General features: G+C 45.7%; 1 protein-coding gene across 12 annotated transcripts in view; it reads left to right on the forward strand.

The window, feature by feature from the left end:
* The window catches only part of LOC120995258 (protein 4.1-like), a 204309-nt gene that overhangs the window by 62531 nt on the left and 115659 nt on the right, over positions 1 to 26119 (forward strand). The window contains exon 1 of one of the 12 annotated variants that reach the window (XM_040424347.1): positions 8198 to 8292. The exons of 7 other annotated variants lie outside the window; for them this stretch is intronic. Coding sequence is in view for 1 of the 5 variants with exons in the window: in XM_040424346.1 (XP_040280280.1) it covers positions 8295 to 8302 (8 nt within the window). In the remaining 4 variants the exon portion in view is untranslated. Of the gene's footprint in view, positions 1 to 8197; positions 8303 to 13046; positions 13066 to 15441; positions 15578 to 24093; positions 24100 to 26119 lie in introns of those variants that run through there. 4 more of the 12 variants (XM_040424346.1, XM_040424349.1, XM_040424348.1 and 1 more) reach the window with 4 other exon arrangements.

The raw sequence follows: 26119 nt of genomic DNA on the forward strand, positions 1-26119 counted from the left end.
TTCTTGTGCCGCTTTTCGCGCCACTCGTTCCCCTGACGTCATCTCGCTGAGTTCTCGCGGGATCTCGGCACCTTGCACCGGTACGTGTCGCGCCTTCACCACACTTCTCCTGCCTCCTTCTGTGCCGGTTTTTTGTAGGTAAGTAAACACCCACGGCGCCCATTATCTCTCCTTCTGTCTCAGACCCTCATTATGCTTCTCTTTCCTTTCCAGGTTCTTGCTAGGTCTGGTGGTCTGGGGTGAATTACTCCTGCCATCACTGTTAGCCTCATTGTACCTTTCACCCTCATGTCTCGCCACAGTGCCCCTTCCACCCCTAGACAGGGGGCCCCCATTACCCCCCCTATTCCATCTGCGGTAATCAGCCACAGGGATGAGACCTCACAGGAGGCACAAAACGCTGCACTACAGCAATCTATATCCTGTGCAATCATGGCTGCTATGGGCTCTATGTCCTCAGCACTTTCACAATCTATATCCCAGGCCATATGCGCTCAGTCTTCTGCTGACCTGAACAGGCCATCTGCCTCCAGAACCTCTGTGACCGATGGTAACCCATCACATGACCACGCGGTTGTCCCGCGAAAAAGAGCCTGCACGCGACAGGCAGAAAGATCTCGCGCATGGAAAACGGCCAGGACTCTTCCTGAGCCACTGTCTGATTCAGATAAGGAATCGATTGAGGAGGCATTGATTGAGTCTCACTATGACTCTATAGACGAGCTTGAGGATGTGGCGGTTGATCCTTTAGATTTAATGCCCGATCCCAAGCCATCCACACCCGTGGCTACTAGACAAGAGGGTCAGTCCTCTCTGGATGATATTCTAGTTGATTCCCTGGGCACCCCACTATTCAATCCTGACGAGCTCCATCATCCCCGCTCCGCTGAATGGCTCCCCGCCACTCACGTTGCTCAATACTTGGAAGCAAAAATCCGCAATCCTTTAAGTAAGGAATCACGCAACAAGTTGCGAGCGGAATGCCCTCGCCCCCTTATTCCCAATAAGGTGTGTGAGACTCCTACGGTGGACCCGAAGATGGTCCAATTCCTAACTAAAACAAGATTTAACCCTAAAAAAGGGCTAGATTCGGCCTTGCGGGCCGTACAAGATAAACTCCTGGATATTACGGGACCCCTAGCCAGGATCTTTGACATGGCGGAATCCGCCAAGACAGAAGGCAGATCTGTAGACCCCATTGAATTGGGGGGATGGGTCCAGAGGGCCATATGCATTGCTGGCAATGTAAATACCTCATTAGCCATAGAACGGCGTAAAGCCATTCTGATGAAGGTGGAGCCAAAGCTCTCCAACCTTGCATTATCAGAGGCGGGCAAGAATGCCCAGGGCCTTCTATTTGGAGACTCCTTCATAAAGGAGTTGGGTAGATATGTTGGAGCATTCACGGCCCTAGATAAAGCCCAAACATCCATGAAGAGGGTATTTAACACCCGTTTCTCCAATAGGGCCGGCAGTTCTAGGGGCCGTCTGTCCGGCCGGTCCGACTTTCATTCCCGAGGCACGGGAAGAGGCTCCTTCAACTACAGATCCTCACTCCAGGATCCCAGGCACCAGCCTTCCTTTTTCCCCTCCCGGGGCGCTTCAGGACGTTCCAGAGGTTTCCGTGGAGCTCCCTCCTATCGACGACCAGTTGGTAAGTGCTCCAATTGCTCTAACGATGTGTTTTTCAACAGATTATGTCGGGGGCAGACTCCGTCTCTTTTTCAATGCCTGGTCAGAGATCACCTCAGACCGGTGGGTGCTGGACACCATAAAGGGTTTCACCATAGACTTGGTTGCCTCCCCAAACCTCCTTCCCGCCCCCCACCCCATTCACCTCTCCGAGCCGCTCCGACAGCTCTTACACAGGGAACTAGAGGACTTAGTCCACAAGCAGGCGATAGAACGTACTACCCCTCACACCACAGGCGTGATCAGCAATATGTTTCTGGTACAGAAAAAAGGCGGTCAAATGCGCCCAGTTATCAATTTAAAATCCCTCAACTCACTGGTACAGTATCGCCATTTCAAGATGGAAGGCATCCATCTTTTGAGGGACATGCTCCTTCCAGGCGACTGGATGGTCAAACTCGACCTCAAGGATGCATATCTCACGGTCCCGGTGGCCCCTTCCTCCAGGGATCTTCTTCGCTTCCTCTGGGGAGACCAAATTTGGCGCTTCACCTGCCTACCATTCGGCCTCTCGTCCGCCCCTTGGTGTTTCACCAAGGTGATGAAACCTGTGGTATCTTGGCTCCGCTGCAGAGGGGTACGCATGATAATTTATCTGGACGATATTCTTATCATGGCACAGAATCCGTCCCTTCTCCGCAAACACCTTTCCATGGCCACCAGGCTCCTCTCAGGGCTAGGTTTTATCATAAACCAGGAGAAATCTTGCCTCACACCATCAACGTCAATGGAATTCCTGGGTTTCCGAATAGATTCCGTTTCCATGACCCTTCACCTCCCTCTGTCCAAAGTCCGATCCATTCGCAAAGAGTTGCGACATGCACTACTCCTACCTCAATTGTCACTACGACACCTGGCACGTCTAATAGGACTTCTAGCGGCATCTATCCAGGCCATATTTCCAGCACCCTTACACTACCGAGCCCTTCAGAGGCTCAAGATTGCCCATCTCCGGACTGGGGCCACGTACTCGGACATGATCACTCTGGACTCAGAGACGAGGGACGAACTACAGTGGTGGATCCAGAACCTATCGGTCTGGAATGGCAAGGCCTTATTCGGTCCGGTCCCGGACTTGATCATAGAGTCGGACGCCAGCCTGCGCGGTTGGGGAGCCCACTGCAATGGGATTTCCACCGGAGGCCCCTGGTCCTCCGAGGAATCTCGTCTCCATATCAACGGCCTAGAACTGCTGGCAGGGTCTCTGGCGATTCGCAGTTTCGCCAATGGCACGCTCACTACCTGTATCAGACTGCGGATGGACAACGTGTCCGCGGTCCGATACGTCAACGGGATGGGCGGAACTCGTTCCTCAGTTCTCACCTACCTAGCTCAGGATTTTTGGGAATTCTGCCTCGCCAAGGGCATTGTAGTGATAGCGGAACATCTTCCCGGCCTCCACAATACGTTGGCAGACTGGAATTCGCGTTACTTCACGGATTCCAGCGATTGGAAGTTAGACGAGGAGGTATTCCTAGCTATATCATCTCGCTGGGGTCCTCCTTCGGTGGATTTATTTGCCAATCGTTTGAACGCCCAGATATCCAGGTTCTTCAGCTGGCGGCCGGATCCTCTGGCAGAAGCAGTAGATGCATTCCTACAACAGTGGAGGGGAGCATTGATGTATGCCTTTCCCCCATTTGCCTTGATTCCCCGGGTTCTCCTCCAAGTGCAACACCAAGCTGCGGAGTTGGTCCTAGTTCTACCTCTGTGGCGATCCCAGCCCTGGTTCCCTTTGGTCCTGGACCTGTTGGTGCAACCTCCTCTCCTCCTTCCGAATCTCCCTTTTCTGCTGCGGGACCCGTCGGGGGAGGCCCACCCCCTCATTCAAACAGGTTTACTTCGCCTTCTCGCTTGCAGGATCTCGGGTGTTCCGGCTCGCTGTCTGGAGTTTCGAACACAACTGTTTTCTTATTGGAGAACGCATGGGCTCCCGGTACCAGACGGGCTTATCGAGCCGCCTGGGACGCTTGGGCTCGTTGGTGCGGAGAACGCGATCTGGATCCCCTTCGAGCCCCTGTAGTTTCAGTCTTGTCATTCTTGTCTTCCTTGTATGATTCCGGTAAGGCTTATCGTACGATAAACCTCTACAGGTCGGCGATATCCTCTAGACACGAGGGTTTTGAGGGTTGTCCTGCGGGTCAACATCCTCTAGTGTGTCGTTTGTTGAAAGGCTCTCGTCTGGCTCGACCTCCCAGACCTCGGTTCTCTACAACTTGGGATGTGGGGTTAGTTTTAAATTTTTTATCCTCATGGTCTCCTAATGACCAGTTGTCCCTTCGCCAGCTTTCAGCGAAGTTAGTGACACTGTTATGTCTCATCTCTTGTAAGAGGGTTTCCGATGTCCGGGCCCTGGACTACGATGCGCGGTCTTTTACCCCGGATGGGGTTCTCTTTAACATTTCCAGACGTACCAAGACGGGCATTCGTTCAGTCTCTTATCCTGCTTTCCGGCAGTCCCCGCAACTTTGTCCGGTTGCATGCCTACAGGAGTATGAATTTCGTACTGCTTCTCTACGTACCCCTACTTTTCCTAATCTATTTATCTCTTTTAGGAGACCCTATGCTCCAGTCTCCAGTGTGACCCTGTCGCGCTGGGTTAAAGAAATCATGAGTCAGGCAGGTATTGACACCAATATCTTCACGGCTCATTCTGTCCGCAGTGCCTCTGCAACCTCCATGTCGACCTCAGGGGCCCGTCTGGAGGACGTTATGCGCTTGGCGGACTGGTCTAGGGTTTCCACTTTTCGTGAATTTTATTTTCGTCCCGCTTCACATGCTTTTGATTCTGTCATTTCTCAGCTTTAAACTAGCAATACGAAGCCTCCGTGTCTTGTGATAAAATTTCATGATTTTCCTATTTTATGACGTAAAGTCATGATTTTATTAAAGACACGGAGGCGAGTATTGCCCACCCTTCCCACCCCTTCCTGGATTGTATTGAATGTGGATTTATTTTTTCCATCGCTTGTTCTGACATATTTTCTGTATTATTTATTTATTTCTGATTTGAGATTTAGGTTTGAATTTTCATTCCATTGCCTTGTGAGTCTATCTCGATTTTTTCACCCTACAGGCTGAGACGTCGTTTTCTCTACAGTTCCGGTTCAGAGTACGGGGTTGATTCCGTTACACCGTCGAAGACCGTTGCTCCTTCTGTTGAAGAGTTTGGTTTGAAGGTTCAAGTTGTCGGTTGCAGTCCGGGATGCTTACTTTCCGGAAGAGTTCTGCAGTTGGAATAGCTGCTCAAAGAAAGAGGATGATCCCAGAGTGTGGAGTCATTATATGCTGGGATAGTGGGGAGGAGTTGGTTACTATGGTTTTTCTTTTGATTGACATATTCATTCTTTGCTGCTATGGTAACAGTAAAGGAAGTTGAAAGCAATACTCGCCTCCGTGTCTTTAATAAAATCATGACTTTACGTCATAAAATAGGAAAATCATGAAATTCTCTTCATTTGGGGACTTAAGCAACTTCAAAGTGAACTTCCACAAATCCGAGATATTGAATGTCACGGTTCCACACACCACTGTGCAAGCCTTGAAACAGGCTTTTCCGTTTCAATGGAAGACGGATCACATATCATACCTGGGGGTGTCCATCCCTGCCCGTTTAGAGAATCTATATCAGCTGAATTTTTCTGCAATAATAGAGGAGATTAAAAAAGATCTTGCTGTATGGAAGCATTTGCCCTTGTCGTGGTTTGGTAGAATACACGCAATAAAAATGTACTCCCTAGGATTCTATATCTCCTTAGGACCATCCCCATCCCGCTACCGTGTGTGTTCTTCAAAACCATGAGATCTATGTTTTTAGATTTTATATGGGCTGGGGCGTCACCTAGGCTGGGGATCAGGTTCCTCTTCAGAGCTAAGGACAGGGGTGGAGTTGGTGTCCCTGATATTAAGCTTTATCATAGAGCGGCAATTCTTGCGTACATATTAGATTGGTTTCATAACGGTTCCAACAAGAGGTGGGTTGGGTTTGAGAGAAGTGAGATAGAAGTCCCCCCTCAAAATCTTCTGTGGGTACCCAAAAATTCACGTAGTGGTGGACTCCCGTTTATCACGGCTGGTGTGCTGCAAGTTTGGGATAGGTGTGCGGCTGCATTAGGTTGCTCGACCTTCCCGAGTCCTATGACGCCAATTTTTGATAACCCAGCTTTCCCGTTGGGTAGGGGTAGGAGGGAAATACTGAGTTTTCGCAAGGAGGAAGGTATTAGAGTACGTCAACTGATCTCGGGGACCTCTATCCGTACTTTAGATGACTTGCCAGGTTGTGGGAATAAAGGGGCGTGGATTCTGTATAATGGGCTGAGGAATTTCATACTATCCTTAGGATCGTTGGAAGCTCTTGCTAGGGATCTGAATCCCTTTTGAGGCAGTATGCTTACAATCTTCTCCACCTACCCATTTAGTGTCTCTGGTGTACGGGCTGCTTCAGGAGAATGTTGGACCTCCCTCTTCCTTGCCTTACGTTCGGGCCTGGGAGAGTGAACTTGGAAAAGTATTCTCTACTGATCAATGGGCGAAATCATTTATGTTGTCTCACAAGTCCTCCATATGCTGTGGGGGGCAAGAAAAGAATTTTAAGGTCCTTTCTAGGTGGTATAGGACTCCCGCTATTCTACATTCCTTTTTTCCGGAGTGCTCTGACTTGTGTTGGAGATGTTTGGAGGAGGTTGGTACAATGTTCCATATATGGTGGCAGTGTAAGAAAATTGTTCCCTTCTGGTCTGCTCTAAACGAGTTGTACAACTATGTGTCGGGCTCGACAACTGTATGGACTCCGGAGGAAGCTTTGCTATCAATGTTTGCCGGCTCCATTCAGGTAGCTAGGAAGGGCCTCCTGAGATTTTTTTGTGCAGGCAGCTCGTTTGGTGTTGCCGAGACATTGGAAATCTCAGGATGTCCCAAAGATGAAGGAATGGCTAGAGACGTTCGAGAATATGCGTAGAATGGAGGAATTGATTGCTGAAGATGCAGGACTAGATCAGAAATATGTGAAATTATGGACGCCATGGCTTTTGTTCAAAGGGTCCCAGGAGTTTTCTGATTGGCTGGAACGGACCAGTTCATCTCCGGTTATCTCAGAATGATGCTGTTTGTTTTTAGGGAAGATACCTTGTTGTCTGTCTTTACCCTTATGTGTGTTGTTTGAGTTTGTCTGACCCGTATGTCTCGTTTACATGTTCACGCATAGGTTTCAGGAAATACTCTGTCGAGGGTTTAGTAAATGTACGATCACCTATGTTCAGATTGTGTAACCCTATTATTGATAATATTTGTGTGATTTGATTTCCACATTGTACTTGTACATGTTGTTACATATCCAACCTTAATAAAATGATTGAACAACAAAACAGCCTCCCATTCATTTTAATGGGAAGTGGCATTTTATTTAATTTTTTACACATGTAAAAAAGATGCAGTACGCCCTATCTTGGGGCGGAATCTGCGCTGAATCTCCCATTGCAAAAAATGGGAAGCAGAAAAAAACAGCTCTGTGTAAGTCCACGTGTTTTTGGCACAGATCTGCTTAAAATTCTGATGCAGAAAATTCAGCTTAGTATTAAACCCATTGGTAAAAAAAAATAAAAAGCGGTTAAAAAGACATGTGGGGCTACCCAAAATATTTCCTGTCCAATAGTATTAAACCTATATATTATAAACCACACAACCAATAGAAATATATGGATCCAGAGTAAATTATTTAATTATTCAATTTTTTGTACTTGTATTTTTGGTGATACTCTGTGGATCCATATATTTCTATTGGTTGTGTAAAAAGACATGTGCTGATTTTTAAGCGTGAACTGGTACTTAGTAAATTACCCCCAAACACCAGTGGGTAAAAATGTGTTTGGAGTTTTTTTTTACCACAAAAAAATAAAAACATCATGTATGTAAGGACACTCATATGCACTTTTGACTGATAATCATGTTTGCTGCATCAATGTTGTTACATCTTTGTGAGGAATATTTGGATTAACCATATATTTTTGTCTTTTCATGCACCTGTCCTGACCCAATATCCTGTGCCCTGCTGCTGCTGGTGAGTACTTCAATTCATCTTTGCTCATTACACGTACACAATGGTCATATCGCGTGACGATTTACCAGCTGACTGTATAATGGCGCCAGATCCGATAGATAACGCAATAGGCGGTGCAGTTCCTAGAGTCTCCGAGTGGCGGCAGTAGAGGACAAACTCCGGGCTGGCGGAGATTAACCTGCTGCTCATGCAGCCACCTGAACACTGACATGTTTACGTGGGAGTGAATGTTTCTCAATATGGCTGATAGCATAAAGTCCCCCTTCACACAAGCCAATGTCTCTCTGTATAGGTCCCCCCCCACATAAACATGGCTGTTGCAGGTACTCTCGCACCCCTCCGCTGTTATGCACGCCTTCGCTTCACACAATGGCTCGGTAGTGACGCCCCTCTAGTAATGAGCAGACCCCCGGCCAATAAGCGTCTACTCCAGTGTTTACTGGCCGGGGGCGCGAATCGCTTGTTGCTTGGCGGCGGAGGTAGAGGTGCGGAGATCACGTGGGCTACAGCGAAGCGCGGCAAACCGGGGCCCACTTCTGAGACCCGTATGTACTGGTGTGTGTGAGGTGATGCTGTTCGGTGTGCTGTTGCCGCTGCTGCTGATTTCCCGCCCCTTGTGTGTTATCGCTAGACCTGCCGTAATATGGCTACTGAGCCCAGTAATAAAGACCGGCTAGGCTTATGTGGAGCCGTGTGGTACTAAGGCTGTCACACTGCGCACCAACAAGTGGACAGGATTCAGAAAAAATCAGTGGAAGAATGCTTTATTTATAGGCTATGTTCACACAATAAGCTGCGTTGCCATTTGCAGTTCTCATTTGCGAAAGGCCAGCACACGTCAGTTTCTTTGCGGTCCACAAATTGGGGATCCGTTGTCTGTTGCTGTTTTTGTTTCTGTTGTGTTTCCGTTGCGGACCGCCCCCAAAAAAAGGAAGGTAAAAAAAAAGTGTCATTTTAATATCTCCACCCAGGATTTGAATTTTATTGCCCCAAGGTCTGGCAGACAGGTTGCCAGGCAACTGTTTCTACAAAAACCAGACGCGATGACATACAGTTGTGCATCTGCATTTTTTTTTTTGCGGTCCCATTGACTTGAATGGGTCCGTTAATAGTTTTTTGCGGACAAGAATAGGAGAGGTTATATTTTTTGAGGCGGACTGAAACCACGGACGCGGATAACGGTGGACTATCTGCATTTTCAACGGCTCCATAGAAATGAATGGGTCCGCATCTGAAACGCTAAAATCGTCGGAACGGACGCGGAAACAAACAACGGTCATGTGCATGAGGCCAAAGACTGAGAGATTTATCAAAAATGGAGATGAGTGAATGGATTCTATCAAATCGAATTTGTTCAGGTCGGAGCGCCTCCTCCACCTCCAGGTGTACCCAGAGATCGACAGGGCCAGTCCAGATGTCTGGGGGTCTTAGGGCAGTGTCCTGAGTAGTGGGGCCAGCCCCTTGGTGCTCCAGGAGATAGATTTTGTATCATTTTGATTAGCAATTTTTCAAATTAGAGATGAGCAAAGTTAAAGGGGGTTTCCACCCTTCAGATATTGATGAATATCCGATCAGTGATCTGCTCTTTTCAGCAGCCGACAGCATTGGAGACAGAAGGTCCGTCCACTGGTGGCCATGCTGGGGTACTGCAGTTCAGCTCCCAATCTGATATTGATGATCTATCGAATTTCTAAAGAGCGTAAAACCCCAATAAAATTCGGTATGCGTGTATTTCCCACATGTAGTAACCAATCAGATTCCATCTCTCATGTTAGGGTACTTTCACACTAAAAGAAAAAAAAGAGGCTCAGCACCAATTGTAGACGTTTTTCCGATCCCTAACTTTATTCACCAAATTTGTTCAGAGTATATACAGCATACAGTGGCACTGATTCCCTAAGCACATCATCGTTCGAAACGCGTAAATCAACTGGGGAAGAGTGGGAATCAGTGCCACTGTATGCTGTATATACTCTGAACAAATTTGGTGAATAAAGTTTGGGACCGGAAAAACGTCTACAATTGGTGCTGGAGCCTCTTTTTTTTCTTTTCATGTGGATATACTCCAGGACTGGCTTGGGTCCGTTCCGTGCACCGCTCCACAGGATTAATATGGGTGAGCTGGCTTTTACCCCTTTTCTTACTTTCACACTAGTGTTAAAGTTTTCCGGTATTGAGTTCCGTCCTAGGGGCTCAATACCGGAAAAGAACTGATCAGTTTTATCCTATTGCATTCTGAATGGAGAGCAATCCGTTCAGGATGCATCAGTTCAGTCCCTCTCACGTTTTTTGGACGGAGAAAATAACGCAGCATGCTGCAGTTTTCTCTCCGGCCAAAAATACTGAACACTTGCCGCAATGCCGGATCTGGCATTAATTTACATTGAAGTGTATTAGTGCCGGATCCGGCATTAAGTGTTCCCGGCAAAACGGATCTGGCTTTCCGGTCTGCGTGAATAATTCTTTTTATACCGGATCCGTTTTTCCGGATGACACCGGAAAGACGGATCCGGTATTGCAATGCATTTGTCGGACGGATCCGCATCCGAATCCTTCTCACAAATGCATCCGTTTGCGTCCGGATTGCCGGTGACAGAACTGCCTGCTGGAATCCTCTGCCGCAAGTGTGAAAGTACCCTTAGGCCCCTTTCACACGGGCGAGTATTCCGCGCGGATGCGATGCGTGAGTTGAATGCATTGCACCCGCACTGAATACCGACCCATTCATTTCTATGGGGCTGTTCACATCAGCGGTGATTTTCACGCATCACTTGTGCGTTGCGTGAAAATCGCAGCATGCTCTATATTCTGCGTTTTTCACGCAACGCAGGCCCCATAGAAGCGAATGTGGTTGTGTGAAAATCGCAAGCAAGTGCGGATGCGGTGCGATTTTCACGCACGGTTGCTAGGAGACGATCGGGATGGAGCCCCGATCATTATTATTTTCCCTTATAAAATGGTTATAAGGGAAAATAATAGCATTCTGAATACAGAATGCATAGTAAAATAGCGCTGGAGGGGTTAAAAAAAATTATTTTAACTCCCCTTAGTCCACTTGATCGCGCAGCCGGCATCTCCTTCTGTCTCCTTTGTTGAACAGGACCTGTGATGAGCATTAATTACAGTTACAGGACCTTTGATGACGTCACTCCGGTCATCACATGATCCATCACATGATCTTTTACCATGGTGATGGATCATGTGATGACCGGAGTGACGTCACCACAGGTCCTGTTCCTGTAATTAATGCTCACCACAGATCCTGTTCAACAAAGGAGACAGACGAGAAGCTGGGCAGCGCGATCAAGTGGACTAAGGTGAGTTAAATTTTATATATATATTTTTTTAACCCCTCCAGCGCTATTTTACTATGCATTCTGTATTCAGAATGCTATTTTTTTCACTTATAACCATGTTATAAGGGAAAATAATACAATCTACAGAACACCGATCACAAGCCCGAACTTCTGTGAAGACGTTCGGGTTTGGGTACCAAACATGCGCCATTTTTCTCACGTGAGTGCAAAATGCATTACAATGCACAACGCACCCGCACATTTTCCTGCAACGCCCGTCTGAAAGAGGCCTTGCAGAGACACTTTGGGAAATAGAAAGCTGATTGGTTGCCATGGTAACCTCTCCCGTATGGAAAATGTCCATGTGTGTAGGATTGTTACCATACTAAAATTTTGATTCGATTTTACCATAAAAAAGTATGGCGATACTTGATACCACACGAAAAAAATAAAACACCAAAAAAGCTGCGTGCATTCCGCATTTTATGGTACGTCCGGCCCATAATAGAACAGTCCTGTCCTATTTTTTGGGGGGACAAGGTGACAAAAAAATTGCAAATCACCCGGTTTTTATTATCATTTTTTTTCTGTTACAGAGTTTATCGCATAGGAGATATATTTTAATAGTTTGGACTTTTCTGACGTGGAGATATGTAATATGTTTGTTTATTATTTATATGTGAAATTGGGAAAGGGGGTGATTTAAACTTAATATAAATTTTTTCTACTTTTCATTTTGCTTTTTATTTACTAGCTATTAGCCTCCTTAGGGGCTAGAACCCTTGTCCTATTCAGGCCGTTGCCCGGCCGTGGCCATATTGCCCCATTCACGTGGTGTTTCTGTCTGTGCCTCCGAACTGCAAAAAAAAGTGTTTTTATTTTGCGGTGCAGACAGATCATGGACCTATTCAAGTTGAATTGGTCTCGATCCGTCCTGGCCTGCACACTGACATTGCCCGTGCATTGGGGCCTGCAAATTGCGGTCCATAATGCCAGGAACCGCGCTGTGCATGAGGCCTCACCCTGATAGAGCTCTATTATGGTGAACAGGACTTCACACTCTCCCTGCTGCCCTGTGCATAGTGCACACAGCAGCAGGGAGGTTACCATGGCAGCCAGGGCTTCAGTAACATCCTGGCTGCCATGGTAACCGATCGGAGCTGCAGTTTTGTGTCCGGTTACAAAAACGGACCGGCACTGAAAACAATGTAAGTCAACGGTGACCGTGTTTTTATTTTTTTACATATTTTTTTAAGGAGCCTAAAAAAAACGATTTGTCACCCATTTGACTTTCAAGGTATTTCGTGACGGATCTGTTTTTTTTAGTTTTGATTTCGTACAACCACATTCTAACGGAACGGATGCATCCTGATGTGCAGAATCAAAACTGATCCGTTTAATTCTGGTACTGAGATCCTCTGCCGGATCTCAATACCGGAATTAACAGCGCAAGTGTGAAAGTAGCCTTACTGTGACCTTCTCCTCCTAGTGTATCACCTGTATGCTGTTTCCATGAGGACTGCTCGCGGTCCATGCTGGTTTAATCCTTTAGTGCAGGGATGGCTAACCTGTGGCCCTCCAGCTGTTGCAAAACTACAACTCCCAGCATGCCCAGACTGCCTACAGCAGGGCATGGTGGGAGTTGTGGTTTTCCATCCCTGCTCTAGGAGAAACCTAGGATCTTTATAGATGCTTTGAAGTATCCGGACGGTGTCACAGAAGTTGATGTCACAAGATTACACACATCGTGCAACAGTTTATTTCCTGTTGAGGAAGCGATGTACCCGGAGGAGCAGGTTCAGAGATGGCGCTGCTGCAGATGCATGTATAGGCCGTGCTAGCCAAATCCACAGGTCCAGGAAAAGTGCAACAATTCAACCCTGCTCTTGTACATCATGCCACTTGTCCCTACTGCCGGATAAGCCTCATACATCAGCTCTGAAGAAATGTACTTTCTTTTTTATTTTATTGGAAACCTGCATGAGCCTGTGGTAAACGGATCCATCAATGGTGTCTCTGTGTGTCTATATATATATGTGTGTGTGTGTATATAATTACAATATATCTTTGGTAGAATAGGAGTTGATGGCCGAAGTGTATATAGTTCCATAGGTTTGTTGCGTGCACTGTATGAATTTAGCCAAGATGGAACAGGGCCTTAATGTACAATAAGGAAGACATGTTAGGGTACTTTCACACTAGCGGCAGGACGGGTCCGACAGGCTGTTCACCCTGTCGGATCCGTCCTTCCGCTATTTCGCCGGACCGCTACTCCTTTCCCATTGACTATAATGGGGGCGGAGCTCCGGCGCAGCACGGCAGTTCGTGGTGAGAGGCCGCCGGACAAAAAAGTCGGACATACAGTACTTTTAGTCCGGCGGCCTTTCGCCGTGTTGCGCCGGGGCTCCGCCCCCGTCCCCATTATAGTCAATGGGGGACGGAGCGGCGGCACGGCGAAATAGCGGCAGAATGGATCCGACAGGGTGAACGTCCTGCCGCTAGTGTGAAAATAGCCTTAGATATGGCTTTACAGAGGCTGTGGCCTACACCAATTCTTTCTGTTCTGTGATATTTTGTCTGGCTATTTTACGGGAGTCTGTGACTGAAGCCCCTGACAGAACATACATTTATTAGCCAAGGTTCTGTCTAAATCTCTCCAATATGCTTAGGATTTGTTTGGTCTTTCCACATGTCACATTGTGGGATGTCACCTCATGTCAACCCTTCATGTGACAGTAGTGGAGCTACAGTAGGTTGCTGGGAAAGATTGAACATCTAACTTTGTTGTGTAGGGATTTTTTATTGAATGAAATGGCCACATGTGACTGCGTCTTAATATACTCTGATCAGCCCTAAAGGGGTTGGCCACCTTTTTTAGCATTTTTTTTCTTTTTTTTTGCAACACTTCCTGGGCAGACTGGAAAAGGGAAGCCTACTTGCCTGCTCCCCAACACTAGGGCCCAGCTCCTTCACTCCTGTTTCACTCAGGTCCCCTACTGTCAACATCCGCTTTGACCCGCTGCAGTTAATCACTGCTCCTCTTGCGTCTTGTCCATTGGTTACGTGATGTGGGGGGATGAGGAGGTCACAGCTGCAACCAGAAATTGGCTGCAGCAGTATCAAAGCGGACAGCAGGGGACCTAAGTGAGGCAGCCGAGGCGAAGGAACCCGCGTTGGGGAGCAGGTAAGTATGCTTCCCTTTGCAGGTCTGCCCAGGAAAGGGGTGAGGTGTTGCCAAAAAACCCCAATGGATGGCTAACCCCTTTAACCATTAAAACCACTGACCGGTAAGGCTGGGTTTTCTTGTTCAGGTTTTTTTTAAAGCAAAGCCCAGAGTGGATTGTAACAGAGAAGACTCTGGGAAGTGTGTCATTTTTCGATGTCAGATTTCTGGTGTACAAAAGTGGCAAGTTTTGGTGCAAGTACTTTTTTGTGGCAAAAATTGTAATTCATTTCTTTATTAGCATTTTTACCCCACCAAGTGAACTGTAATACACCAGCACACCGGATGGAGCACCCTGTCCACTGTATAGTTTCCAGCGTTGGACCTGGCGAACTGATATTGATGACCTGAACTGAAGATGGGTAATTAATATTGGAGTCCTGGAGGAATACACCATAGGAAAAGTCCTGAATGTATTTCCAGGTCATTTTCAGATCTTAGGATGTGGACAAACATAGCAGATCGTATACAGATCCACGTGCCCACAAAGAATGCATACATAACTCGGATGTGATCCATGTTCTTTCGTGTGCGTGCAGCCGTTCCGCAGATTATAAAACATGTCCTGTTCTTGTCCGTTTTGCAGACCAGGAAAGGCATTTCCACAATGTGACCTGTGGAAAGTGCGGGATGCTCGTGGCCGTATTCGTATTTTACTGGTCTGCGGTTTGTGCCACACTCATTGTGACACTAGTGTTTTATCCTTACATACTGAAGCTACTGCAAGTTTCTGAAAAGATGAAGACCCTGGAATATGTCATGTATTAATATGTGATGGATTTGCCTGTCGCCGCCATGTGCCGTCTGCCACCAATCCATCATGGTGCTGCATGGCAGGGTTATTCTATGCCTCTTCCACCTCTCTGGGGACTGCAGGTTACAGCTGAGCCTGAACTCCATCCAAATAAATAAACCCTCCTTTATCCATGGTAAACAAAGCCTCCTCAGCCACCTCCCCCACTTTGATACGCCCCTTACTCCTCCATAACACTGTCTCGCGCTAGATCCTCTTTTGTATTCCGGTAAAATATTCCCATAGTGTGGAAGATAAAGCAGCAGGACAATAGCTGGGAAGGGACTGGATTGCAGCTAAATAGTGTGAAGACTCCAGAGAGTGCATGCAGGAGACGCAAGGTTTCAGGAATAAATTCATCTCCTCCCCTCTGCTTTCCTGGGGGCATCAAGAAATTCAATCCAGAGAGGTGGAGAGGAGGCGTTGGTAGAGGTATGATAACCTATTAACTGGTTTAGCAGCTGGGGTGTAGCTGGCAAGAGGAGAAGATACCCATTGCTGATGCTCTGCGCTTGAAGGTTGGTGTCACGTTCTCTGGTGTTATTTCCAGATGTCTTGTACCGTCATTGGAAATGCAGTCACAAGTCTATCTTCTGTTTTGTCCACCTATAAATGGTTTATGACTTCTAAGTATGGTAGCTGCCAGCCCACTTGTTGTGTACGTTTCTTTTGTATATATGGTTGCATCTCCATCGTAGTCCCCTTACTGTAGCACTTTCGGTTGCATTGCATCCCTGTTTGAGAGTTCAGTTGTCTCCGATCTAGTAATGCTGGAATTATCTCAAACAAAAGCTGGTGCCCTTTGAAGGGGAATAGCTGATCCTCGGTCACAGGGACATTTCTCCATTTAAACAATGCAGCCTTTTGAGCCATGTGTTGGCTTTGGGGAATGTTTGGATCTGCGCTCACGCTGACACTTTCAGTGTACGCAGCACTCTCATCTTACTATATGATCCTTCATAGGTGATAGCTATTTTTATTAGTATTATGTACGGGTTGTATCGCCGCTGCTTGGAAGCTATTCGCTAATTTGGATGTGTATTTGACTTAATATAGTTTTATTTCTTAGCCGCTTGTTGTTTTTCTAGCATTGACAGAAAAAAGCCAGCTTTTGTGCCTCTGTGATCATGCAGTGCTGCTGTTATTTTATATAGTTCATCACTTTATAGTCCATAACATAAAAAAGTCAGTCAAACTTGATCAGTGGCAAGGCCTCTTGCACACAACCGTATGGCTTTTTCTGTATTTAGTGGTCCGTTTTTCACGGATCCGTTGTTCAGTTTTTTGTTTCTGTTGTGTTTCTGTCTCTGTTCCGTAGTTCCGCAAAAATATCCAGATGGTTTCCGTATGCGGATCGCAAACTGAAACATGACATTTTAAATCTTTAATGTAATGTGTTTTAACAGTATACACAAGGGCAAAGTGGGCATGGATCCGCAAAAAACGGATGACATATGGATGTGTTCCGTATGCATTCCTTATTTTTTGCAGACCCATTGACTTGAATGGAGCAGAACGGATATACGGAAATGGAATGCATACGGAGTTCATAATTTTTTTTTTTTTTTTTTTTTTTGCGGAACCATTGAAATGAAAGGTTCCGCAAACGGAATTTGCAAGAACGGAAACGGAAAAAAAAAAAGTTGGTGTGCAAGAGGCCTAAGGGAGCATTTACACCAACAGATTTTCTGACCAATCATTGGTCAGATGGCCATTTACACACATCTTTTTTTACACCCCAACTATTGGTCAGATAATCTGTTGGTGTAAATGCACTCTTAGGCCTCCTGCACACGAACGTTCAGTTTTTTGCGGACCGTATACGGAACCATTTATTTCAATAGATCCGCAAAAAAACGCGGAAGGTACTCCATATGCCTTTCGTTTCCGTATTTCCGTTCCGTGCAAACATAGGACATGTCTTATTATTGCCCGCAAATCACGTTCCGTGGCTCCATTCAAGTCAATGGGTCCGCAAAAAAAATGGAATGCATCCGTATGTCTTCCGTATCCGTTCTGTTTTTGCGACACCCTCTATTGAAAATTTTACGCCCAGCCCAATTTTTTAATGTACTTACTGATTAACCATTATTGTATGTTTCAGTTTGCGATCCGCAAGAAAACAGATCACAAACGGAAAAATGGAACGGCGAAACTGAAACACTACTGAAACGGAAAAACAGATCAGTTTAAAACAGACCGCAAAACCATATGGTCGTGTGCAGGAGGCCTTAACATACTCTACATATACAAGTTGTACAACTTGATCTAGTGCTCGAGGAGGAGTAGGCTTTATGTATATTTAATATAATATTGTATTTCTGATGGCACCCAGAAATATTCCTACTTGTTGGGAAAATGATGCAAAAGGACACAATCCTTCCCTCTATAGACCTATTGATGAGTCAGTGTTTTACACTTATTTTTTAATGGGAAGTAATTAGTAAATTGGAGTGGAGAACAGATAAAATGTTCTGTGTTACAGAGGTTAAATGATCCTCCCTGAGGTTGAAGAGGACCTGTCACCACGAAACGCAGGGCAATCTGCAGGCACCATGTTATAGAGCAGGACGAGCTGAGCAGATTGATATATATTGGTGGGAAAAGATTCAGTAAAAGTTGTCATTTATTTAATTTAATCCCTGCTATTCCTGATTTCATTTTTCACAGGGGAGGTGTTATCAGTGACTGTAGCAACCCTTGTGTGCACACCAAAGGTGGTATACATGTTGGCTGGTAGTTAAACATAAATTGTTAAATTTCACCTGACAAATGATTGTTTTTGGTTGAAATTGTCTGTTTTGATCAACTTTTTGACTAAAGTGGCCATCTTTACAGAGAGAATGCGATCAATGACTGAACACCTCCCCCGTGTACTCAGAAATAGTAGATCAAATTAGCAAAATACTAAGTATACTTTAGGGGAGGGCGATATGGCCTAAAATCTATATTGTGATATATTATTTTCTTCTGTATGTATACAAAAAATACAAATGACAAAACTGCCATCAGACATGTCCCCCAGAGCCAGTGCCATCAGCCCCAAGGCATTTGCCATCATCTGCCATCAGACATGTCCTTGTCCCCCAGAGTCAGTGCCCAAGCCCCATGGCCATCCTTTGCAAATAGATCCCCCCCCCAGAATAATCGCTATACTTACCTTTCCTGCAGGGTGCTCAGCAGTCCGCAGGTGTTGAGTCTTCTTCCCAGCATGCATTGGGTGAGCTGACGCTGTGTGCACGCCAGGCCCTGGCCACTCCAGTACAGCGCGGTGCAGACTGCGGAGTCGGGAGCCGGAGCCACGGAGCGGTGAGAAGCTTCTTCAATTCACTACCGCTCCGTGGTCATATCACGGTCCGGCGATATGGACAAAATCTATATCGTTGCACAGATTAATATCGTGCATATCGCCCACCCGTACGTGTGGGTTTGTTGTGTACATGTAAAGAGAGACATTAGTATAGGGAGTAGGGCTTATACATAAGGTGCTGTCAAGGTTTATTGTAGAATGGAAGTGTTTGGTCAGTATTATACTAAAGCCAGTAAAAGAGAAAAATCTAATGGAAAGATTTGTTCCTCTTCTGAGATTTGGACCACTCCGGGATTTGGCTTACTAATACTGACTGTGAGCATTTTATTATTATTATTTGAAAGCGTCATTAGTTCCATGGCACTGTACATCAAAAGAATTACACATACATAATAAAAAAAAAATACAAATACGATAAATGTAAAACTAATAAACTGGTACAGAGGGGGAGCGGAACCTGCCCACAAGGGCTTCCAATCGACAAGGGAAGGGGGAAATGCTGCCCATCTGGCTGTGCTGTGGACGCATGCTTATTTCAGGTGGTAGGCTTTCCTGAAGAGGTGGGTTTTCAGTTGATTTTGGGGGAGAGTCTGATGTGCTGGGGTAGCGAGTTCCGGAGTATGGGAGATGCACGTTTTAAGGTCAGGAGCATTTGATGTGTTTGTGTCAGGCATGTCAGTAGACCTCATCTAAACACCATTCTCAAAGTAACAACCCAAAGCAGATTTGGATGACCAACGGTTATAGAGTAGAATACCCCCGACATATTCCACTGGCATGATGTGAACAGAGGCTTCCTGAATCTTGATACTGGCCATTTGCTTCAGGCAATGTTTAGCTGTGGCAGTTAAAAGCCGCCTCTTGTTTACATGTTCTACAATCTGCTTTATCTTGAATCGGGCATGTTATCAGCCATTCCAGATGTCTTGGGTTACTTTAAGGATGTAATCCGGCCTACGGTGGAATGCCAAGGCATTTGAACTCCACAAACTGTTATTTCTGTTTTGGGCCATATTCCTATTTGTGTGTATTTTATATATTTATATATTCAGACTCCTCTTCAGTGGGGCATGGACCAGCCTGGCACAGTTGTGTTATGCTTTATGCTGCAAATAGTTTGCAGCATTTTTAGGCTCCGGCTATGGCTGTTGGGCCTTAGATAGCTAATAAAGCTAATGGGGTGACATTTCGACCATCTTCCAGTCCGCGCACTTTGTACATCTGGTAGTGTGTCTGCATGGTCACACTTATCACTCCAGTCAATGACTAGTGATGTGGCCACAAGCAGCATGTCGCCACTGGAGCCGTGCATGTGACCATACCCATGCACTGCCGGATGTAAACCGTGCAGGGATGGAAGATGGAGAAAGCAGGAGACTGTGGGCACTTGCTTAAAATTATTATTACCAGAAAACCCCTTTAAAAAGGGTTGTTTACTCATTTTATATTGCTGGCGTATCCTATACTGATTGACAGTCTCCAGCTCTGTCCGCTACACAATAGACAGAGCTGCATAGTTCCAGCCTCAAAACGACTCCTGAACAGCTGATTGACCGGGGTTCAGGGTGTCAGACCTCCACCATACAACTATTGATGGCCAGTTCTGAGGTTAGGCCATCAATATAAAAGGAGTGGCCGTGTGCACGCCGCTGAATGACCGCTATAACCTACTGATGGGCACCTGGAGGTCTTCTGATGTGCAGCGGGGATAAGTGGTAGTGTGATGTATACGGATGTATGGCATAACGAATATAGATTAGAGGCTGCTGTAAATAGTGTACATATTAAGTGCCGAAACTATGGGGCAGATCTGTTATGCTGGAGTTATATAAAACGCCTATTATGCTGAGTGACAAATAAGACTAAAGATTGTTAGAACAGAAACAAAATTCTGACCCAAGTCTGATGAATCATGTCAATGCAGAACTTGTTGAGCTGCAGTTACAGAACTTTAATGCCAGCCATATACTTGGGATAGGTGTTAGAAACTGTTATTCTTGCGACTTCACAAGAAGCATGGATATTCTAATGGGGAGGGGGGGATAGGTTGCTGCCAGATACCATTGAAATCTAACATTCCTGATTCTTTTCCCCCTGCTCTACTGTTTTGATAGCTCTGAAATGCCTGGATTTGGCATAAAAGTATATGGTCTGGTTTATTAAGTTACAGTTTATACTCAGGATAGGGCATCACTAGCTGATCCGTGGGGGTCTGACACCCCGCACCTCTGCAGATCAGCTTTTCAGCTATCCTACGCTTTCATTCATTTCTATAGGAATAGCTCTTCATTGAATAGCTCAGTTCACTACAAAGTAGACACCACCACCTAATAAAAGGTGGACAACCCAAGGTGGACAACCCCGAGGTTCATAACCTGCTTTTTTAAAAGGGTTGTCTGGGGAAAAGGAAACGGTAATTACCACTTTAATACCCTGCCAGGTCAGTGCACATGCTCCAGAGCCTCCTGGCCAGTGTTTGTTTACCGGCTGCCAGCAATGATGTACCATACTAGAATGTGACTGCTGCAGCCATTTTGTGGCCTCTGCTGTTAGTGTGACTGAGCAGGGGTGCCAGTAGGATGTCTCAGTGTTGTGATTGTTTGTGGGTTTTTTTAAGACTTCCTAACCATTCCGGTGTAAAATACTTAAAACCACAGTGGGCAAATGGCACCATACCCAGCCTAAAAAGTGTTTCAATGTTAGAACGTATTATCGTGTTTGTGCTTTTGGAAGTGCAGAGAAACAAGCTTATCTAAGGATTCTACTTGGCAAGTTTTACTGTAGTGTTCTTGTAAATTGCACGTTCTTGTTATCCTTTTCTCATTTAAAAGGATATGGCCTTGGCAAAATGAAGGTCTAGTTTGATTATTTTGTAGTCCAGTCATTGCTTAAAATAACTGCAGTCAATCATGGGTGAGGTTGTATGTACACCCCTATTTCCCCAGCTGAAGGTTTTCACTGACCGTGTGACTTTTTAATATTCTTGCTTGTTCTTTCTATTGCACTAACCATTTCAGTTTTAGGGAAAGCCACTTTACCAGTATACACCATGAGAACAATCTTGTGTCTCTTAGGCCCCGTTCAGTTAGGCTTGAATTCCGCTAGCCTGATGTGGCTGAGGATCAATGTACTGGAGCTCACTGTATCTGGCAATGCCGGCTACAACCATGTACCTTGGGATCCAGACGCTTTTCCAGCATATATGCCGGGTCTGGGCCGGACAAATACAACTAACTGCATGCAGAAATTTTTGTCTGGCTGACAGACGGCATTTATGCAGGAACAGCCTGTCGGATCACAACGCTACTGTCACCATAGCCTAACTTGAAGGCTTCAACTTCACATAAGAGTCTTTGCTGCAGAAAGTATGCAACACATTACAGTGCGATGAAACCCCTTCGACACGCTGGGGAAGAAATCCATGCAGCATTAAGGCCCCTTTCACATGGGCGAGTATTCCGCGCGGATGCGATGCGTGAGTTGAATGCATTGCACCCGCACTGAATACCGACCCATTCATTTCTATGGGGCTGTTCACGAGCGGTGATTTTCACGCATCACTTGTGCGTTGCGTGAAAATCGCAGCATGCTCTATATTCAGCGTTTTTCACACAACGCAGGCCCCATAGAAGTGAATGGGGTTGCGTGAAAATCGCAAGCATCCGCAAGCGGATGCGGTGCGATTTTCACGCACGGTTGCTAAGAGACTATCGGGATGGGGATCCGATCATTATTATTTTCCCTTATAACATGGTTATAAGGGAAAATAATAGCATTCTGAATACAGAATGCATAGTAAAATAGCGCTGGAGGGGTTAAAAAAAATAAAAATAAAAAATTTAACTCACCTTGATCCACTTGATCGCGATGCCCGGCATCTCCTTCTGTCTCCTTTACTGAACAGGACCTGTAGTGAGCATTAATTACAGGTCAAGGACCTGTGGTGACGTCACTCCGGTCATCACATGATCCATCACATGATCCATCACATGATCTTTTACCATGGTGATGGATCATGTGATGACCGGAGTGACGTCACCACAGGTCCTTGACCTGTAATGAATGTTCACCACAGGTCCTGTTCAGTAAAGGAGACAGAAGGAGATGCCGGGCATCGCGATCAAGTGGACTAAGGTGAGTTAAATTATTATATTTTTTTTTTTAACCCCTCCAGTGCTATTTTACTATGCATTCTGTATTCAGAATGCTATTATTTTCCCTTATAACTATGTTATAAGGGGAAATAATACAATCTACAGAACACCGATCCCAAGGTTTTTTCTCCCAGGCTGTGAGCTCTGCGATGCGATTGGCCAGTGCTACAGCCTGGGAGAAGGAGACGCCCAGCAGAACATCGGCAGACTCCGCCTACAATAACCAAGTCCCCGAACATACCAGAGGACATAACGGGAGAACGGAGCGGCGCCCAGGGATAATAGTAAGTGCAGTGAGATCCCTGGGCGCCGCTGTATATGTCATGATACTTAGTTCACAATGTCAGGATCGATGAAAGGTCCTCTTTAACTCCGTTTTCTTCTAGTTCACTGTTGGTCAACATTTTGAGTGTTTGCCCCTTTGTTCAGTGCATCAGTGGTGGTACGCTCTTCAGGCACCTGACTGCTGTCAGAAGAAGTGATGTCTAGAAGATATGGTTTATATATAGTTGTTTTAGCTTTTGAGTGCGTACTGAAAGAGAGGAGAGAAATAGGAAGTGTCTGCACCGGAGGTGACTGGATAGAATATTTGCTTGAGAAGGCTTTTTGCAATGTGGGTGAGCTATTGTTCAGGGAGGGCTTTTCCTGGGTGTGGGTTTAGCAAAGATTATTGCTGTCTCCTCATTGCCTGGTTGCACTTTTCAGTGCATGCATAGAATTGTGGCCCCAGAGGGAATATCACTTACTGGTAAGCTTAGTGTGTAATCACTTAAATATAATTTTTATAAGACTGTCATACTATCTGTCTGCTTAGCACATGCAATGACGCCACCAAAAGAAAGTGGTGTTAGTTTACATATTTTCAAAGGCTTTGTATAGAAATGTAGGCTGCTGCTGTTTGCAGCCGAAAAATAATTCAGTGTTGTGTTATCTCCCAAAGGAGATCTGTTATTCCATCTTAAACTTGCATAGTACAGTAGAAAAATGTCATGTCCACGACTACTTAATATTTTCATTGTATAAAAGTTTTTTTCAGATTTCTTTGTGCATTAAAAATTATATTATGTTTCTGATATGCACCCTTTAATTCTGGGTTGTGGAATGATAATTTTTTATTTTTTATTTTAAAATTTTCTTTTTAATCCTATGGTAGTGTTCTCTTTAGTACAGAGACTGGGTAACCTATATCTCATTCATGTTAAAAACTTGAAATGACACAGGCAAAGTGATATAATCTTTATCTGGCATCAATGTCCACCCTCCCACATTTGTCCAGCAGAGTTATTGTCACCCTCCTTTGTGTACTAGTCCATTTGTCTTCCTAGGACAGAAATCTTTCTTAGACTTCTCGCAGCTGGAGTGTACATCTCCTAATAAGATACTTGAATGTTTAGGCAGATCATGCACCTGAGACACAGACGTGACAGCTTTGAGACTTCTCTCCATCAGGCAGATGGTATTTTGTGTCACAAGTCCACTGAGAGTGATGACATCTTTACAATATAAAGCAGGACAATGTCGGGAGAACTGGCACTTCAAGAGAAAATAATCTGTGTGTGTATATGTGTGTGTGTGTGTGTGTGTGTGTATGCATGTGTGTGTGTGTGTATGTATGTGTGTATATATATATATATATATATATATATATATATATATATATTACACACAAATTATAGGCTTTTGATAACTGGTTGCAAGTTTTAAGCAGGATTTGAATATGTGTGCCTATAGTCCTTACTGTATGGTGTTGGTGGTCTGTATTATATGCTGTAAACACATATTTTTTTTTTGTATAGCAGAGTTAAACTCTACTGTAGGTAATGGAATTAGTCTATGAACAATACTAAAGACAATGGGCATGCTGCACATATGAAAGCCTGATCAGCATGAAAAATTTGCAGCATGTAGATTGCATTTGAAGAATTCCATAGATTTGTATTATACTCTACTATTTTTTGAGCAGCCGAGAGTTGTGCATTCACCACTACACTTCCAGGTAGCTTTACCTTGTAAAAATCCAGTCCTTTTAAAGAGGTTATCCAAAGCCTAAAACATGCCCCTCATATAGATTATACTTACCCACTCCTGATCCCCACACTGCTGCCACTGCATCTCCTTGTCACGCGGATCAAAACATCTGGCGACAGGGGGAGCAGCCAATAGCAGGCTGCAACGGGGACGAGCCTCCCTACCATTGTGGAGGCTCATCCTCGTCGTGGCCTGATATTGGCTGCTCCCTCGTCACCGGATGTTTTGATCCATGCATTGTGGGGTGAGCATAATCTATATGAAGGGCCTGGGGATTGGGGGGCATGTTTTAAACATTTGACCCCTTTAATCATGAGAAAATTTTGGTTACACCTTGGATGGGGCCAGGGGCGGACACAGACAGCAGAGGGCCCCTGTGCAAAGAATGTGCCTGGGCCCCCTCCCCTCCAAGCCAAGTTCTCAACATAACCAATTCCATCCTAACATTACTTATAGCAATACAAAACATACAGTGTCACTGTGATTTTGTAGTAAAAAGATCACAGAGAGGCACGGAGCATTATCAATCATGTTACTGCTCGGTGTCTCTGCTGTCCAGAGCGTGGCTTGGCTCTCTTTCACGCAGCAGATTACCCGCACGGCATCCGCTCATGTGAAAGAGCCCTAAGCCCAATGCATGGCTACACTCACCCAGTCCTAATAAAATTTGGTCCTACCGCATCCAGGGTGTCACTGGCATCGGCGTGATGTCCACTGGATCCAGAACAAGGTCCCTGTGGTGATGGAGAAAAAGAATAATCACATAAGGAAGGGATGGTGACTGCTCCTGTGAAATCACCAGCAGGGGGCGCTGTGCTGGCCTGTAAGACTGAGCCATGACACGTCCACGTGAAAAAAACATGAAACATCTTCTACTATTGTACTATTGCTAAGTAACCATGGCAACCAGGACTGTAGTAGCGTCCTGGTTGCCATGGTTACCGATCGGAGCCCCAGAGATTAAACTGGGACTCCGATCGGAACTCCACTGCCACCAATGATGGGGGGGGGGGGGGGAGATGGGAGGCCGCACACTGGCCACCAATGTTGTTAATGCTATAGAGGGAGGGGGGGCCGATGGGGGGCGCACACTGTGCCACCAACGAATTATTACAATAGAGGGGGGCGCACACTGTGCCACCAACGAATAATTACAATAAAGGGAGGGGGGGGGCCGCACTGGCCACCAACCTATTATTACAATAGAGGGGGGGGGGGCCGCACTGGCCACCAATGATATTCAAACTGGGGAGGGTCTGCTGCCTGGCAGCCCTGATCTCTTACAGGGGGATATGATAGTACAATTAACCCCTTCATGTGCTGCACCTGAAGGGGTTAATTGTGCTGATCACGGCCCCCTGTAAGAGATCGGGTGCTGCCAGGCAGCAGGGGGCAGTCTTGTACACAGTTTGTAGTGTATTCTAACTAGAAGCGTCCCCATCACCATGGGGACGCCTCTGTGTTAGAATATACTGTCGGTTCTGAGTTTTCACGAAGTGAAAACTCAGCTATGAAAAAGCTTTTATGCAGACGGATCTTCGGATCCGTCTGTATAAAAATTAACCTAC

Source organism: Bufo bufo, chromosome 3 (assembly GCF_905171765.1).
Source record: "Bufo bufo chromosome 3, aBufBuf1.1, whole genome shotgun sequence".
Taxonomy (NCBI): domain Eukaryota; kingdom Metazoa; phylum Chordata; class Amphibia; order Anura; family Bufonidae; genus Bufo; species Bufo bufo.